The sequence below is a fragment of the Poecilia formosa genome, unplaced genomic scaffold (assembly GCF_000485575.1).
Source record: "Poecilia formosa unplaced genomic scaffold, Poecilia_formosa-5.1.2 Scaffold33, whole genome shotgun sequence".
NCBI classification, from domain to species: Eukaryota; Metazoa; Chordata; class Actinopteri; order Cyprinodontiformes; family Poeciliidae; genus Poecilia; species Poecilia formosa.
Genome location: NW_006799972.1, coordinates 2,654,685 through 2,671,358, shown reverse-complemented (window position 1 = coordinate 2,671,358; position 16,674 = coordinate 2,654,685). Strand labels below are relative to the sequence as shown.

General features: G+C 43.3%; 1 protein-coding gene across 1 annotated transcript in view; it reads right to left on the bottom strand.

Moving 5' to 3' along the window:
* The window catches only part of LOC103136554 (genetic suppressor element 1-like), a 27,656-nt gene extending 11,486 nt beyond the window's left edge, over positions 1–16,170 (bottom strand). Inside the window, exons 1-4 of the mRNA XM_007549859.2 lie at positions 15,947–16,170; positions 7,372–7,580; positions 693–859; positions 198–398 (exon numbers count right to left, since the gene is read on the bottom strand). Of these exons, the coding sequence (XP_007549921.1) occupies positions 198–398; positions 693–859; positions 7,372–7,580; positions 15,947–16,142 (773 nt within the window). The 5' untranslated portion in view covers positions 16,143–16,170. The remainder of the gene's footprint in view (positions 1–197; positions 399–692; positions 860–7,371; positions 7,581–15,946) is intronic.
* Between the last annotated feature and the right edge of the window lie 504 nt (positions 16,171–16,674).

The following is a 16,674-nucleotide window of genomic DNA, read 5'->3' as shown; positions in this document are numbered from 1 at the left end:
AAACCCAGCGCATACAGTGTTCATGTTTTGTTTTTTTCATCCATCCAGACGGCTTCCTGCGCCCCCCCTGCAATGATTCGCCGCACCGTGAATCATATGCATGTGCACCAACACGCACGTATTGATTAATAATTTTGCACAATTAATAATCCAAGAGAAACCGCAAAGTCAACAAAAGGATTAAATAATTTAGTTACCTGTACGGCGTGAAGGAGGGGTGGGGCAGGTAGCTGGGGTGGTAGTAGGCGGCTGCAGCCGCTGCTGCTGCAGGGTCCAGGCCAAGGGGCAGAGACTGCATCCTGAGAGAATCCTCGGCTGTGGCGTAGGGTCGAAAACTCCGGAGGTACTCCTCTGGTACGGCACCAGGTGGCACCGCATTAGGCAACTGTCTGGGCAGGCTGGAGGGAGCGGGCGGAGAAGCGAAGCACAGCAGGAAAAATATAGTTTATTTTATTTTCTCCGTTTATAATTGTGTGAATTCATCAGGATTCAATAGGAAACGACGTCAACTAATTGCTTTCAGCACTAATGTCAAAAAGATGAATGTGTGCTGTAGTTGCTTATTCCAGAGAGTCTGAAATCAGAAACGCTATTGATCACAACATCCAAGTGAGCGGCTACTTCCTGTAATAAAACTAAACACAGATTTAGCAATTTGATAAAAGGGAGGGAAATTATTGTTTTTTGCTTACTTAAGGGGCGGAAACCGTGAATCCTGCATGACAGCACCAGGGGTGAGACCAAAGGCATAGGGGTTTCCCAGGAGGTGAGCAGGGACCGAGGGGCCACCTTTTTCCTGGGAGAAGGTCCCCTCTGCAGCCAGACGTTCCCTGCTGGCCCCACGGGGCCCCGAGTCAGCCTGCAGAGAGATACAGGGAAAGAATCTTGGTCATTGTTCGCTGGGACCTGTGACCGTCACGGTTGTCACAGCTCATGGAAGCAGCCCTTTGAGAGGGGAGATAGAAGAAATAATAGGCCTGTTTGTGAAGTGGCAGCCTCCCTCGCCCAGTCTGCTTACCTCAGGCACTTTTAGAACATTTCTTACAACAGCACCCTCTGTTAAAAAGCAGATGGCTAAACATTTCTAATAGTGAATGTAAAAGAGTAGAAGCAAGAGGACAGAGGCAAAGAAAAGAAGAGCTTTTTTTCACTAAATGTAAACAAGAGCTGACATCCGTATGATCGACGAGAACGGTGATGTTGCAAATGATCATGACTGATCCGAGATGAAGAGAGTATGAGTCTGTGGTTGTATCCACAACAAAATCCAAAAAGCTTCATTCCCATGCCTCTGTTCCCGTTTCTTTCTTCTTTTCCTTCACCTCCATCCCTTCTTCCTTTCCTTTTGGCAGCAAGCGTTGTCTCACTTCTTCAATCCCACAACAAACACACACCAACACTCAGCGAGCGCACACACCATTTCAGAGCTACAAAAGACATCCCGCTGAGGGAGTGGGAGTGCGTTTTCTGAAGCTTTGGTTTTCCTCGGCATACAAACGCAAGAGCAGAGGAGAGATTTTTACACTCCTTCTGAGTTATACAAAGAAATTGCTCAAAGGAGGACATACTGTCAAGGTTTTCCTGGGAAAGAAGGAGCATTTATCAGACATCTCGCAAAACCAGACTTAAAATTGGCAAGAGAACAAGTAGGAGGAGAAAGAGGGGAGACAGGGAAAAACAAGATGAGGCCATAAAGACAGTGAGCAGGAGGAGTTGGCAGTTCTTGAACCCACTAAATTAACCTCTGGGTTCCCTGGGAGTAGAAGACCTTACAGCGGTACCGCCGCCTCTCTCACCACTGCCTCTGATAAAACAAATCCCATTTACTGAACCATTAACTCCACAGCTACTGACCCAGGCTGACACTGATGCGCCAACATCCAATCTTAAATGCCTCTAATGGTCAGACTCCTAACATGACCCTTTGTTTAAACCCCCTCTCGCACTTTCCAGTAGTCTAATGCAGCTATTTACTCCAAGCAGTTTGCTGCGCTCCACTAAACAACGTGGTACTTTATTCCCCCCCAAAGCAAGCACAGTCTCCTCGACCCCAGCCCAATCCTTTTTAAAGCTTTATGAGCAGTGGGAGAAGGTGGACGTCCGCCGAGGGCCTCAGCAGCCATGTGGAAAAGAGGGATAGATATGCCAAAATATGTCGGTATCAGCAGTTTATGGATACTTTATCCAGTCCTAAAATATTGAGATTTATATTGTGTCTGAAGGAGCAGATAAATACAACAAACTTGACAAAAACTGAAAACACCCAATAGTTTCAGTTCTTCTTCACTTGTTGATTCAATCATGTCAAAAGATTAAAACTGTTTGTATCATATATCTTGCCAGTTACAAAGTTTGATTAAATATGGCAATATTTTTGGATGCCAATTTGTCCTTTCTTATGAATGGACTATTAAAAGGCAAGTATTTTTTCCCCAGTTTGATAGACATCAAGATCTGTGTAAGCCAGATTTTGTTAGCTATAACAGACGACTACTTTGCACCCTTAACAATGAGCAGAACATTGTTGATGTTTTACTCTACACTGGTTCACCAAAAGAATGATCAGACAGTAGTAGACCGATTACATAGACATGCAAGAAACATTTAGGAGTAGTTAGAGAAAAAGTGAACTGAGTAGAACATGACTCTACAAACCACAAAACAGTAAATGCACAAAAAAGTTATAAAATTTTATGCCATGATCAATGAGAAGTTCAAAAGTAAATCATTCCTTTTTTGTTTGTGTTATAAACCAAATTTTGCACCTTGAATTATGCAATAATGTAAAGTGCTTCCCTCTATTTTTAGCACTGAAATTATGGTTTCAAAACCATAAACATTTTCAGTTTAAAGTACTGGGAAATAGCATTTTAATACGTGGCAGCAAAAATTACAGAGTCTCCCAAATATCACATCCAAGCACTGTCTTGCAATTATAATAATACAAAACACTCAAGTATTAGTGATGTCTGCAAATCAATATATTGGGAAGCTTTATGCATTAGTAAATATGTCAAATATGTCAGAATATTTTGCAGCAGCAGGAACAATTTTTTTAACTTAAATATGTTGATTATACATTTTTCTTTATTGGTATGTCCTGTAAAACATTCTGTCTTTCTCAAGGTTATCAATGTGTAAGAGTTACATACTGACCCATACCTAATGGACTGTGCCTTGTAAACAAGTTGCAATTCATCGATCTGGATGAGTTGATAAGCTTTTTTTTTTTTTTTACATGATGCAAACTTATGTTGAGGAAACACCTACCCATATATGACATTACCCTTTATTTTTGCCTTATTCTCATCACATATACACTATTTAATAAGCTGCTGTGCTTTGAATCCACCTAAATCCCGGATCATAGCAAACATGAATTGACACCATACATCCCACTGCTGATGAAGCCATTTTGTAGATGACCTCAGACTGTCCGTTAACCAGCAATTGGTATGAAAAAATTGAACCATGTTCCACATCAGGCACTATGAGTGCGTCACAGAGGCATCTTTTCACCACCACAGCTTTGATGCAATTACTGTGAATTGGTCCAATCTCCAGACACAAATTGCCACTGAAATCGAATCAACTGTTCCTTTTCAACTATTTTCACACAAGTCTTACAAGAAGATGGAACAGCAATAATTAAGCTGTTGTCGCTGCATATTAGCTGGTTCCATTTGTTGTTTTACAACCTATAGAGCCACTAAAAGTGAGCCAATCGATCGTACACGGAAGACAAAAACAAAATGTGATATTACAACAAAGCATTTGTTATAAGATTTCCACAATATGCATTTAATAAAATGTGTTTAACAAAATTAAAAAAAAAAAATCTTAACACAATGCTAAATGTTTTAAAAAGAGAACATACAATTCTCCTGCTGTAAAAAAACCCTCCATTAATAATAGTATTATTTATAACAAAATGGTTTTACCTTGTTGATTATCTGGGCTATGTGCTCTATGCTAGTCGCATCAGTTGCAGCTAGCTAGCCTACCTGCAGTTTTAAAATAGCTTATGTTAATTAGAGTGATGGGTGTCATTTATCTCACACTCCGTCTTTTTTGCAATGGAAAATATTTTTCAAATAGAGGAAATGTTTAAGAACCTTTTCTCAGCCAGTTGATTGGCAGCGCACAGGAACAGGTGGGGGCATGAAGCACTGCATTAAATAAACACATTTTAATTCAGTTTCTTTGTAATGCACTAATTCACTGCAAAAGTAATTTTAAAGCACTTAATTAAAGCAGTCAAGGGTTTCTATTATGGTCATTAGTAAAACTTTGTTTAAGGAACACTAGGAAACTACATCAAGTCACTATCTTTGCAGGAATTCCTCTTGCAGGAATGTGGAGAAAGCGAACCGCTGATTGCATCGAGTTGCAAACATTGAGGCAATCCCTCATACTGAGCATTCATCAGCATTTCTCTATACTTTGTACATACATCCACTTTAAACACTGACCAATGCCTTGTTATAATATCTCCTTACAACACAGCTTTGAGACTCCGTTCATCTCCGTTTCCTGACCTTGGTCCTTGGGATTCTGCAGGATGTATGTAGATACACAGTCAGAAGGATATGCAAAGGCGTAGGTGTAACAGGTCAGACCTTTGGTAAGGCCCACAGCACTTAGTCACTCAGGCACCTACACTTCCACCCAGTCACACCATTTGAGTTCTTCCTTATTGAAAATGCACTCTTTACCAGTAGCCCGTCACTTTGCGCACACTAACAAACACAAGCACTCAAACTCCAAAGACACATCCATTAACAACCATCTTCCTCTGTGCAATCTAGGCCCCTGTAACCCTTCGCTAGGGTGGGAGACCCCGCGCATTGTAGAGTGCTCGTTTATGCCTCTCAGATGGAGCCATGAATCCAAATTGCCAATTATAAAGCAATTACAGGCAGCAGCGGGAGCAGACTCCCGCAGTCATTAAAGCAAAATGCCAACGCACCAAGGCCTCCCTACTTCACTGCGCTGCCTGTCACCCCCACCTCTGAAAGACAGACTCATATCTCAGCCAGAGATTCTAAAATACCCTTCTAATGCACAAAGGAGGACACAAACATTTTTGCCCACAGAAAAAAAAAAATGTTTATCAGACACTTTACAAGGGATGCAGAAAACACACTTGTGCCTCTGAATGAGACCATTTCGTCTTTTTGTAACCATAGAGTGCTACCCTGTATTAAAAAAGCCTGATACACTATCTTTGTGAAAAAATATTTTCGTGATGTGTGCTTTTATAGTCTTGAGGTTTTCTTAATGGTTGCAGCAGAAATGTCGTAGATGCGATGATGCCGGCTTTCACGATGCATCTCCCCTGCTGTTCAACCCCAACCTTTGACCCCTTAGCCTAACCTCTTGCCACTATCACCCCCCTTAACCTCCTCATTCTTTGGCAACGTGGCCTTCAATTGCTTTTGGGGATAGCGCAAACCCAGTGACCTGACCTCTTCGGTTTCAGTGTGACCTCGTAGATATACAATCACAGCCGTCATGCAAAAGCGCACATATGTGCATACGCTTAGGAAACATAAGCGGTGCACACACTAAGGCAGTGGTTCCCAAAATTTTTCTCCTGGGCCCCCCCCAGTGGTTTCCAAACATTTTCTGGGCCCCCTCTATGGATTACAAATAGCTGTCTGGTTGAACGACGTTTGTGAGGGGTGGGGAAGAGGATTCTTAGAGACTCCATGACTCTAAGAATGAGCGGGGTGGGGGAAATTGACTTCTTTTAGGGGCAGAATGAATGTACGTAGCTGGACATAGACAACAACATCAGTATCTACAGGCTACTTGTTAAGCTTAAGGTTCTGTATTGATATTAGCTAGTCATCTTTTAGCTAACATTACCTGCATCCAACAGCTTTACTCAACTCAGTCAGTTCGTTTGGGGGAAAAACTGTGAAAAGTTCTTTGCGTTTTGCTGGTTTGCTGCCATGATTCTAACACAAACCTGTGTAGCTCTGCACAGCAGCAGCAGGTCTCCTTCACTGCCGCACAGGTCTAAACCCAGCGCGAGCGTCGTAGCGCTCATGTTGAGTTTAGCGCTCATGTGGTAACTTGCTCGGAAAAACAAGTTACCACATGTTAACAACGGATTAAACAGTTTGAACTGCTGATAAATGTGACAGAGGACACAGATATGGGAAGTGTGGAAGCCTCTACTCTATCAAATTGACATAGGAATAACAGAGAGTTGGCCATTCTAAGGTAAAAACCGACCGCATACAGCGTTCATGTTTTTTTTTTTGTTTTTTTTTAATCCATCCAGACGGCTTCCTGCGCCCCCCCCTGCAATGGCACGGTGCACTCCCCCCCCAGGGGGCGCGCCCCACAGTTTGGGAACCTCTGCACTAAGGTATGGTGGGAGCTTTTGATGATATATTTTTTCCTACTGCTATGTGAAGCTGCTTTGTTACAAGAATGGCAAATATTATGAATTTTTTTTTCCCCGAGGACAGCTTCATTTATCCGGCCTCTCCTTGCACTGGCTGACCCTTGAACTGCAGACGGGTCATTTTGACAAAGCTGTGGTTGCAGATTGCGAGGTTCGGTGGGGGTATTCAGAGGAGAGGACAATGGCCCAAACAACACCGCACATTGCTGTTAACTGACCTCTTTGCCCAACGCTAACTGTCCCTCTTCTGTCTGTCCCCAGGGAATCATCCAAATGTCTCAGAGAATTTCCGCATGTTGTTGAGTGCTGTTCATGACCGTGCACTTGGCCTTAACCATTAGCCCCGAGCTGAGATAAGAAGCCTTAAAGTGCAGCCATAATCCATAATCCACTTCTTATCAAAGCAAGCAGCTCTCCCACTTTCTCTCTTCCACGACGCAACTTAAGAGTGTGCGTCGGGTTGATGGGGCTGAGGATCCTTTTGACTGCCGAGGGTTATGTTGGAGGACTACCAGTCTTAACCCCAAGATCAGGGAGAGACTGATCCGAGGACGGACTGGGAGTGGGCACAGAGAGGCACAGATGTTGGCTGCCATTATTGCCGTCACCTCGCTGTCCCAGTGGCAGCTGCCATTGTTTAATGCATGGAGCCAGTGAGTTGGTGGAGCTACACTCATAGACCTGCCAGCTATGTCACAGACACATATGTCAAGTATATACTGACACATCATGAGCTGCATGCTGCAAGAAAATCCACTGAAGCCTGAAAAGTCCATCTGGTGTGCATAGATTGTGCTTGAAGGCAAGATGAACAATGAGAAGATTTGAACACAACAGTAAGAATCAGGGGAAAAAAAAGGCATTTGAAGCAAGCTACAGCAACTAAATATGGGCGGGGGGGGGGACATATACACTCAATGTCAGCGTGAAAGGCTTTTTAAATGTTAATTTACCTGCCGGCCCTCGTTCCTCCACAGGCCGTTGCTTGTTTTTGTAGGAGCTATGGTGACTACGGGCGGAGTGTTTGGCACACTGTGACCTGCTGGGGGAACCAGCACAGGTCCTGGACCAAGAGGACCTCTCTTGGGTGTACTGACTGGAGAGCTGTGGTTGGTGGCCGGAGAGGAGACTGGAGACGACTCACTGCTGATGGAGGATGCAGCTGAAGAAAAATAAACACAAAACAAAAAAGTCAGAAAAATATCACCTGCTGAGAAGGGTTTTTTTCTAAGAAGAAAAACAAGGGGGAAAAAAAGCCAGATGTAACACTTGAAACAAGTTGCACCCTGACATGAAATTTATCATAAACAAATCCATATGACATATTTAGTTCGAACTTTATATGACAGACAGACACAGCGGGATGAATAATTATGAAGAGGAAGGAAATTGATGCATAGCTTTAAATTGTTTTTAAAAATATAAATGTGCGTATCATTTACGTGTGATATGCGTATGCATTCAGCCTCAATGACTCAATACTATTCACCAGGCCAGTTTCAGATCTGCCTCCTACCCACCTTTCACCGCAGTTGCAGCAGGAAGTCATTTGGGGAACATCTGTACCAGCTTTGCACATTTACAGCCAGACATGTTTACTCTTCTTTCCAAAATAACTCAGGGTGACTCAGATTGGCTGGAGAATGTATAAGTAGAAATTTTCAAGTCTTGAAAATTTTCAAGTCTCAAATTTTCAAATCCCATAAATTCTCAATGGGATTTTGGTTCTGATTTCACTAGTTTAACACATGAATATGCTTTGATCCAAATTCTTCCATTGCAGCTCTAGTTGTATGTCTACTGTTTAGCTGGATGATCATTTTCACCCCAGAGGCAAATATTTTGAAGCCTCTTAACTGTTTTTTCTTTTAATTGTCATCAAATGTCCCATCAACTCTCAACTGCTTCCTTTTCTCTGCTGAAGAACAGCATCCACCGATGTTACGATCACCCCGTTTTATTATTTGAATGTCGACCAAAAAGTTAAACTTTGGTCTCATTTGACCAGAGCATCTTCTTCTATACTGTGTGCCCTACATAATTTATGACAAACTTTGTACGAGACTATAGCTTTTGTTCAACAATGTCTTTTTCTTTAAAGTCTGCCATAAAGTGCACAACTAACACTTGTCCTGTCAAGAGATTCTCCCATCAGAACAGTGGATCTCTGGAAATCCTCCAGACACCCTGGGCCTCTTGGTTGCTGTTCTGATTAATGCTATCCTTGCCCAGCCTTGAAGAGTTAGCAGTTACACAATATTCTTTCTATTTCTGCATGATGGATTGAACTGTTGGATGTTCGAAACTTGGGATACTGTTTTGTAACCAAAACCTGCCTTTAACTTTATCACAACTTAACCCAATGATGTTAGTTCAGAAATGTTCTCTAGCAAACCTCTGAGGCCTTCATAGAATGACTGTATTTATACAGAGGCAAAATTAAACACAGACTAACTGTTTACTAATTAAATAACATCTAAAGGTAGTTGGAACACATATGCAGGTCAAAAAGTTCAAATGTTTTATCTTAAAAAATGTTGAAAAGCATGTATCCCTTGTCTTTCACTTCACAATTATGAGATCGTTTGTGTGCGACGTAAAACCTAATTTTAAATGCAATATTTTGCTTGCAAATTGACCAAATCTGACTAAAGTTAAGGGATATTCTTTTGCAAGGGATGCTATATTCTTTTCAAGTTGGATGGGCATGTTTGATTCAGTTTAATTGATCAAGATCTGCAGGACATAAAACTATGAGAAGACACTGTATGGATGTCAACACCAATACTGTATTTATATGCTGTGCTTACAGGCACATATGTGCCCCCCATCTCCTTCCCTCCATACATACACATGCACAGCAGGTGGTGAAAAGCTAGTCCAATGAGCTCCTCTGCTGTGAAGTAGCTGTGCCACATTAACAAAGCCCTCCAGGGAAACCCTGTAGCGCGAGGTCACGGACTGGTCACATGCCTCACTTTCTGCACATCTCGCTTTCTCTCTCTCTGGCTACAAAACCTCCAATATGATGTCCCCATGTTCACATGCCTTTGTTTAGACTTTCATCTTCCTAACCATAACAACCTTAACCTCCGCCCCGGTAGCCTTCTGTTGCTCCCAACAACATCCTCTTTCTACTGTTCCTTCTATCTTCCTTTATTGATGTTCCCGTCTTCCCGCTTTTTTTTTTTTTTTTTACTGATAAGCTGTCTTTGTTCTTCTTCTACAAGCCTCTCTCCCCCTTCTTATGACAGCACAGTGTGCTGTATATCACCAACTCTCAGAGGAAGTACAGCATTACACAGTCAAACTGGGTCACAACCCTCTCGGTGGGACGGCGCTGCCGAAAGGACAATGAGAGATGAGAGCTTTGGCGCGCAGGTATCACGTTTTTGTGCAACAGTGTGCTTATTTTAAATTTGTAAGGAGCAGAAACCCCGGGTCGGTTTCTGGTCTGCCTTCTATCCAAATGTCTTCTCTGCTTTGGTTTCCATGGTAACATAACCATAACAACAGACGTCGTCATTTCACGGTAGGTGCCGTGAAGACGTGGGGGGAGAATTTTACTATTGAAGGGATCAATGATAGCATCGAGGTGATTTCTAACTTCAAAAAAATAAAATAAAATAAAAAAAAAAATCTATGTGTGAGTGGTGGAGCGGCAGGACTGGCAGGGGACAGCATGAAAAAAGACGTGTGATGAAGAGACGGTAGTGACATGTGTGGAGAGACATGAAAATGAAAAATGATGGGAGATGGGGAGTGATTAGTTTAAAAAAAAAAGGTGAAAGGTAAGAGACGGGAGAGAGAGACCAGAGAGGAAAGCAGAGATAAGGGGTGCAGATGTGTGAGTGGTGGATGAGGTTGGGATGGGGGCAGTCATATCTTGTCTGCACAATAGCAATTAGTGGCCTAATCCTCCCCCCCTCCCCACCTCACCTCAGAGAGCCATTACTCTCCCCTACAAGACTAGGCCAATCAATAGCAGCCCACTCAGCCTGGGGAACAGAGCTACACTTAATACAGCTCTAGTGTCACAGCCTATTCAGTCATCACACACACATGCACACTCGCAACATGCATACACAAGGATGGGGAAGCAAATAAAGCCAGAGATGGGGGAGCTGGAGAGAGGTGGAGAGGTGGTGGGGGGTGATCACTGTGATACTCTACTGCTAAGCAACAGAGCAGCACTACATCTACCCCCACCGCCGCCTGATGCCCCCCTCCATCTCCTTGTCCTCTTCATCGTGGAGGCAGTACAGACCAAAGAAGAGGCAGGGCAGACTAAATAATTGAGAGCAGGAAAGGGAGCAGGTAAGGGAAGGGTGGAAATAAAAGAGGCAAGAGCCTTCAACCAACAGCTTCATTCTCTTCTTGCAGCTTGGAGAATCTGCGTACACTTCAAAGCGTCCTTCCTCAATGGGCAGACGCATTATACACTGAGAGGAAAAACACAAACACACCAACAGCGATTATTCTTTTATCGTTTCCACCTCCTCCTTTTGAACAGCACCCCTACACACCACCTCTTCATACCCCCTACTTCATTTCCCTTCTGTTCAGACACGGAGCTTGCCAACCAGACGAAGATCTGTCAGCCTTAAAGCTCAATTAAAAAAAAAAATATGTATATGCAATAAATTACTATTCATTGAGATTTTTGTTAAACTGGTTCCATTACAGCATTAATTTGCAGACAGAGCCTTACCAAAAGGATCCACACATCTTGAACTGTCACATTTTGTCACTTAACAGCCAGAAGTGTAATTTTATTGGCGTTTAATATACTTGTGAACCACGTTGATGTGAAAGGATGAGAACAAATGGTTTAAAGATTACTTTACAGATAAAGATCACAAATATAATCACATATGTGTTCAGTTCCCTGATTTAATGCAGTCTGAAATCTAAATTTTGCTCCAATTAGTGCTGCAAGGGTCTCTACCAGTACTGTAGATCTAGAGACTGAAATTATTGCTCATTTTACTTAGCAAAACAGCTCAAGTTCAGTCAGATGGATGTTATCTACTGGTCTACCAATTCCAGCTTTTCTATTTCTGCTAAAAAGAAGCATCACCGAAGTATGTTGATACCTTTTCCACTTTATTTTTTAACAGTGCACAAAGTTATCTTTCTACTCATCCCTAGTGGCCAGATTTGTGGAATCCATCTTTAATAGTTGTCCAGTCAACATATTCTGTCTGAGCCATGGATCTCTGCAGAGTGTCCTTCCAGAGTCTATACTGTTCCTCTGAATAATTCTCTCCTTTTCCACCTAGCTTATGCTATATTCATATTTTCTGTATGTGTTAAGGGTGAGATATTATTCTTGACCAACTGTGGTCCTCTGTGTTTATCTTATGTTTCTGATAGCCAACAAAAAAAACCTGTCAGGACTTCACTTATCAGCTCTATTTATACCAAGATAAAATTATAGAAAGGTCCACAGATCAGAATTTCATTTGCAAAAGACGTTTAGTGTTTAAAATAAAAGTCCAATAAATACATTAATGCTTGTGATTTATGTATAAAATATGAAAAAGTGAAGATTTTGTAAGTTTCTTTCTTTCTTCAACCTTCTGCTTCCATCCTTCCACACACTTCTCATCACTCCTCAAGTCTTTGCCATCCTCTTAAGATTTCCTTGTGGACCATTATCAGCCCTCCTCTTCCCAGTGCCTCTCCCTCTCATCGCGCTACCACGTGATAGGCAAAAATCCTGCACGCAAGACATGTGACTGACATCAGCATGGTCTCATCACTGCCATATGCTCCTCCCCTTCTATCTATAGAGGGAAGATGGCCACACATGCTGGGCCTGCAGGGAGCTGGAAGAGGAGGAATGGAGCAAAGGCTTTCATCCCTAGAGTCTAAAACGGGCTCATCAGCTCTCAACCTGCACTTCATTAACGGGACTGTCACTTCCTTGATACGGAGGGGTGCATGTTGTGTGATGATGGGGTCTGGAGGGGGGTTACAGGGAGAGAAGAAGGGACAGAGCAGTAAGAGACGGAAGGAAAAAGGAACAAAAGAGATAAAAGGAGAATCCTGTCTCAGTACCTAGCTCTATATGATTAATGTGAAGCTCCTTTCTCCATCGTCTCCTCTATTACCAGACCCCATTCTCTCCGAGAGCCTCCTCACTTGATTGCTCAAGCTGATCCACATGCACACACACACACACAATCAGGGAGCAGAAGCAATAAACAAACCAAGCAATCTGTGGTCAGACGCAGCGGCCAAGTGTCCCTGCACAGCCAATACATTTTACATTAACCAGTGACCCTGTACAAAAAAAAAAGAAAAAAAAAGCTGCCCGGAGTCTTCAGTGGGTCCTTTCATTCACACACACCGACTCTCCTGTCCCTCGATAGGATCTAAAGAGAAACACACAAAAAGGGCTTTAATGTTGCCCAACCCCTCCCAACCCGCGGCTGCCACCACCATCACCTCTGTCGAAACAGCCGGGCAGGCGTACGTCTCATCATGCCAAGAAGTGGCTGCTTGCCTCCACCCCCTCCGCCAACACACCCTCCTCACACTCACCTCCACACTCCTCCCTCCCAGCATGCATTACAACAACATCAGCACTTAATTAAACAGTCCATTTCACACCTGGTGTGCATAGCAGTGCCCAGCCAGCCCTGCATCCATATGCCACCCCAACCAGCACAAGCCTCAACACGTGCACTCGTAACACACACAAACACACGCAAACGCTGCACACACCTGCTACTACAGTCTTGGACATGCACTGACAACACAACACAAAGCCTGTAATCTGCATCACTGAGTTGGGGGGGGAGGGGAGAGCATGCATACACACACACACACACACACACACACAAGTACACGCACACACATGAAGACAGTATGTGTGTTGCTGTGCCAGTGAGAGAAGGGAAGACGGTACAAGATGGCGGGTGGAAAAAGGAGCAGCAATACATAGTGGCTTCTGCTGACTGCACAAACTGTACATCCAGATAAATAATGCCTCATTTGTGATCCTACTCATGAGAAGGGTGCATAGAAAGACAGAGGGAAGGTAAAGGAAAAGAGCTGGTTTGTGAGTGTTTCAGGGACAGTAACAGCCTGAAGGGTTTCTGCCTTTGAGACACACACACACACACACACACACACACACACACTGAGCACAGCAAGGCAGTGCAAGCTCCAGGCAGGCTCCAGATGGAGAGGTCAGCGACACACTGCCCCACTGTCCCAGCATGCTCTGAGCTCCCAGAAACAAGGGAAGCCTCTGGCCACACACATGCACTCTAACACACACACGCACAGACACACACACGCTTTATAACCGACACTTCTGGTTTTCACAAATCTACTAATTACTTCCTAATCCTTTTATCTAGCCAGTTCGGTTCATTCCATCTACCCTGAATACCTTTATTCCCCCTCGCTTCATTTTCTCTCCAGCTGTAAAACTCTTTCCGTGTTTGTGTGTCTCTAAGCAGAGAGCGGAGAAGAAACAACCGAGATGATTAAACCCAGATCGGCTTAATTAATCAGATATCAGGAGGTCTGCTTTTCTGAGGCAGCGTGCTGGCTGCGTCTGCGCGGATTTGCTTACACATGTGAGCGTACGCTGGATGAGAGTGTCCTTTATGCTGCTCCGATACTCATTATCCATCACCTCCCCTCTTCAACACAGCTCTCAAAACACAGAGCTATTCATTATGCTTGCCTCAGACAAGTGACGATGTATGCGACTGTGTGCGTGTGCGTGTGCGTGTACGCACGTGTGTGTGGGGGTGTGTATATAAACAGCAGCCATGCTCCGGGTCTTAAATCAGTTCAGTGGCTGGTCGCTGCGATACCAGTGCTCAAACTAAGCTAATTCCTTAAAGCCTTAGAACGTGAGTCATGACATCTCTCATACATATATTGCCCCTGAAAGCAAACACCACAGGGTGGGAAAGAGAAGAGGAGGCTGAGTCAAAAGGTAATGAAAGGATAGCAGGCTGCAGCATGCAAAGAAATCACAAAGCTTATACCATTGCAAAGACAACTGTTTATACATGTGGGGGTGTTTGGGTGTGTGTTAGCTATAAATACAGACTGTAGACAGAAAAATGACTTGAGCTCAGGAGCCATATGACTCTCTGCCCACCCTGGAAACACAAAGCATCCTACACAGGCAGTTGCACCTTGCTGTATGCCCGACAGCTGACTCACTGACACCTCACTACCTACTCCAACCAGGCTGTGTAGTCCTCAGAGATAACAAAGGCAATGTGCTTTTAGTAAAAATGAGCTACATCTGCTCCTGATTCAACAAAGGGAAAAAGGCAGCTCTTTCTTCAGTCAATTTTGAATTACCAATAGCACTGTGCACACCTCACATAGTGTAAAACAAAATATTAAAGTCATTAGTACAAAAAACAGGGGCATGCAATAGAACTAAGATGGAACATTTTGAATGAAAAGAAATGGGTTCTTTATAAAAGTACAGCGCAAGACTGAATTTTCTAGGTGAATTTTTGTATTTGACATACAAGGCTAAAGCAGTGAGGACAGATAACGGACTGAAAGACAGAGAGGGAGGTAAGGAGAAGCTGGCTCTATGGAGCTAATAAATCTTCTTAGAGGTTCTGGGTCCCAGACCTCTGTGGGTTGGGGAGCAAAATGTCCAGGGACTTCAAACTGGGAGGGGTCCTTCTGATTTAGGAGCGGCAACAAAGTCAGGAATGATGGTGTAGCACAGCTTATTTAGTGCCAAGGCAAATGGAGCAAAGATTTTCCTTTTCAGAAGGCACCTAAAATATTTCCACAATTCTTTGAATGATGAACTGCTCAGACGTTTTCTGGCCGATTGTAATTTCTTATTACAATCACAGACTTTTCAGAAGATGTAGAGGTTTTAAATCCAACTGAATATCCAATGTTTCTGCATCCCTAAAATGCATAATATGGTTCCAACTGTTCAAAGGCACATTGTTAATGGTTTATAGCCTGATACTGGAGAGAGTTCTTAGTTTTGATGGACTTCCTCCAAGCGGTGCCTAAGGGTATGGCCAGAACTTTCTCTGGAATCTTTTTAAAAAATAACATTAAGCTGCAAGAACGGGATGACGGAAAAATTTGGTTTCATCAGCAACTTTTTCAAAACCTTTAATCTCAATGCTTTGTCTGATAGGTGAATCCAAAAGGGATGCATGGAAATCTCATCTATACCTAGTGTTTCCTATTTATAGAACTATTAGATGGGAAATTTGCCTTTTTCTGACAAACTGTCTCTTATGACAATGAACTGAAGAGTCAAGAGACACAGTGACAAGTGCAACCAAGCGTATGGACTCGCGCACAGCAAATTAAATGGGTCAGTTGGAGTGGCTCCTCATCATACCACGTATCTCCAAGGACAACATCAAATTTAATAAAGAAAGGATACCATATGATTCATATTAGCAGTACATTCTCAATAAAGGAAATCTTTTTTTTTTCCTGAAATAACTTCAAACATCCAAGGCAGGAATGGACTGCAGTCGCACCAGGTTTCAGCTTTACCTCGAGGTTCTTCTGCCTGTTTTGCCAGTTTACGGAGGGCTGCGGCGAATCCAGAGTGGGATGACTGGGCAGCTGGGCTTCCATTTGCTACGATGGAGCCGTTCAGAGGTGACGGGGTGAGGGGGCTGACCGTCGCCGTTGTACGGGTCGCCGTTGAGATCATTCCTAATGATGGTGACTTTGGCTCATGGCTCATGCCTAAAAATGCAGACAGAAAGAAAGGAGGGCGGGAAGTATTAATTATGTGCACAACTAAACAATAATAATAATATTTTTTAAAAATCAATAACTTTCTTTCTCAAGTTAAACAAAAGCTACTTCGCAGACAAAAATAGCTTCCATGGAAATTAATATTAGAGGAATAATACAGATAAACATGAGCGAGAAGTGAAAGGCATTTGGCTGTTTCCTTCGCTACAGAGCCAGGCAAGGCAGATTGTGATGGTGGGTGTCTGTGACAGCTGGAGAGGATGGGGATTCAGGGTCGTACGTCCTACGGTCAGAGGTGGAAGGTTAGAAGGGCATGTCGCTCTTCTTTTGCTTAGAAAGAAAACCCTCAGTAGTATGCACGCATGGCCGCCAGAGGCCTGCTGTCACAGTTTGCGCTATCGAGCATGCTCCATGCCAACCTGACTTTCTCTCTCGCAGCCGTAAATGTGAGAAAATTCACACCCAGTAGCAGTGGATCTCCACAACAAAAATTATTTAGGAAAAAAGTCTGAGTAGAA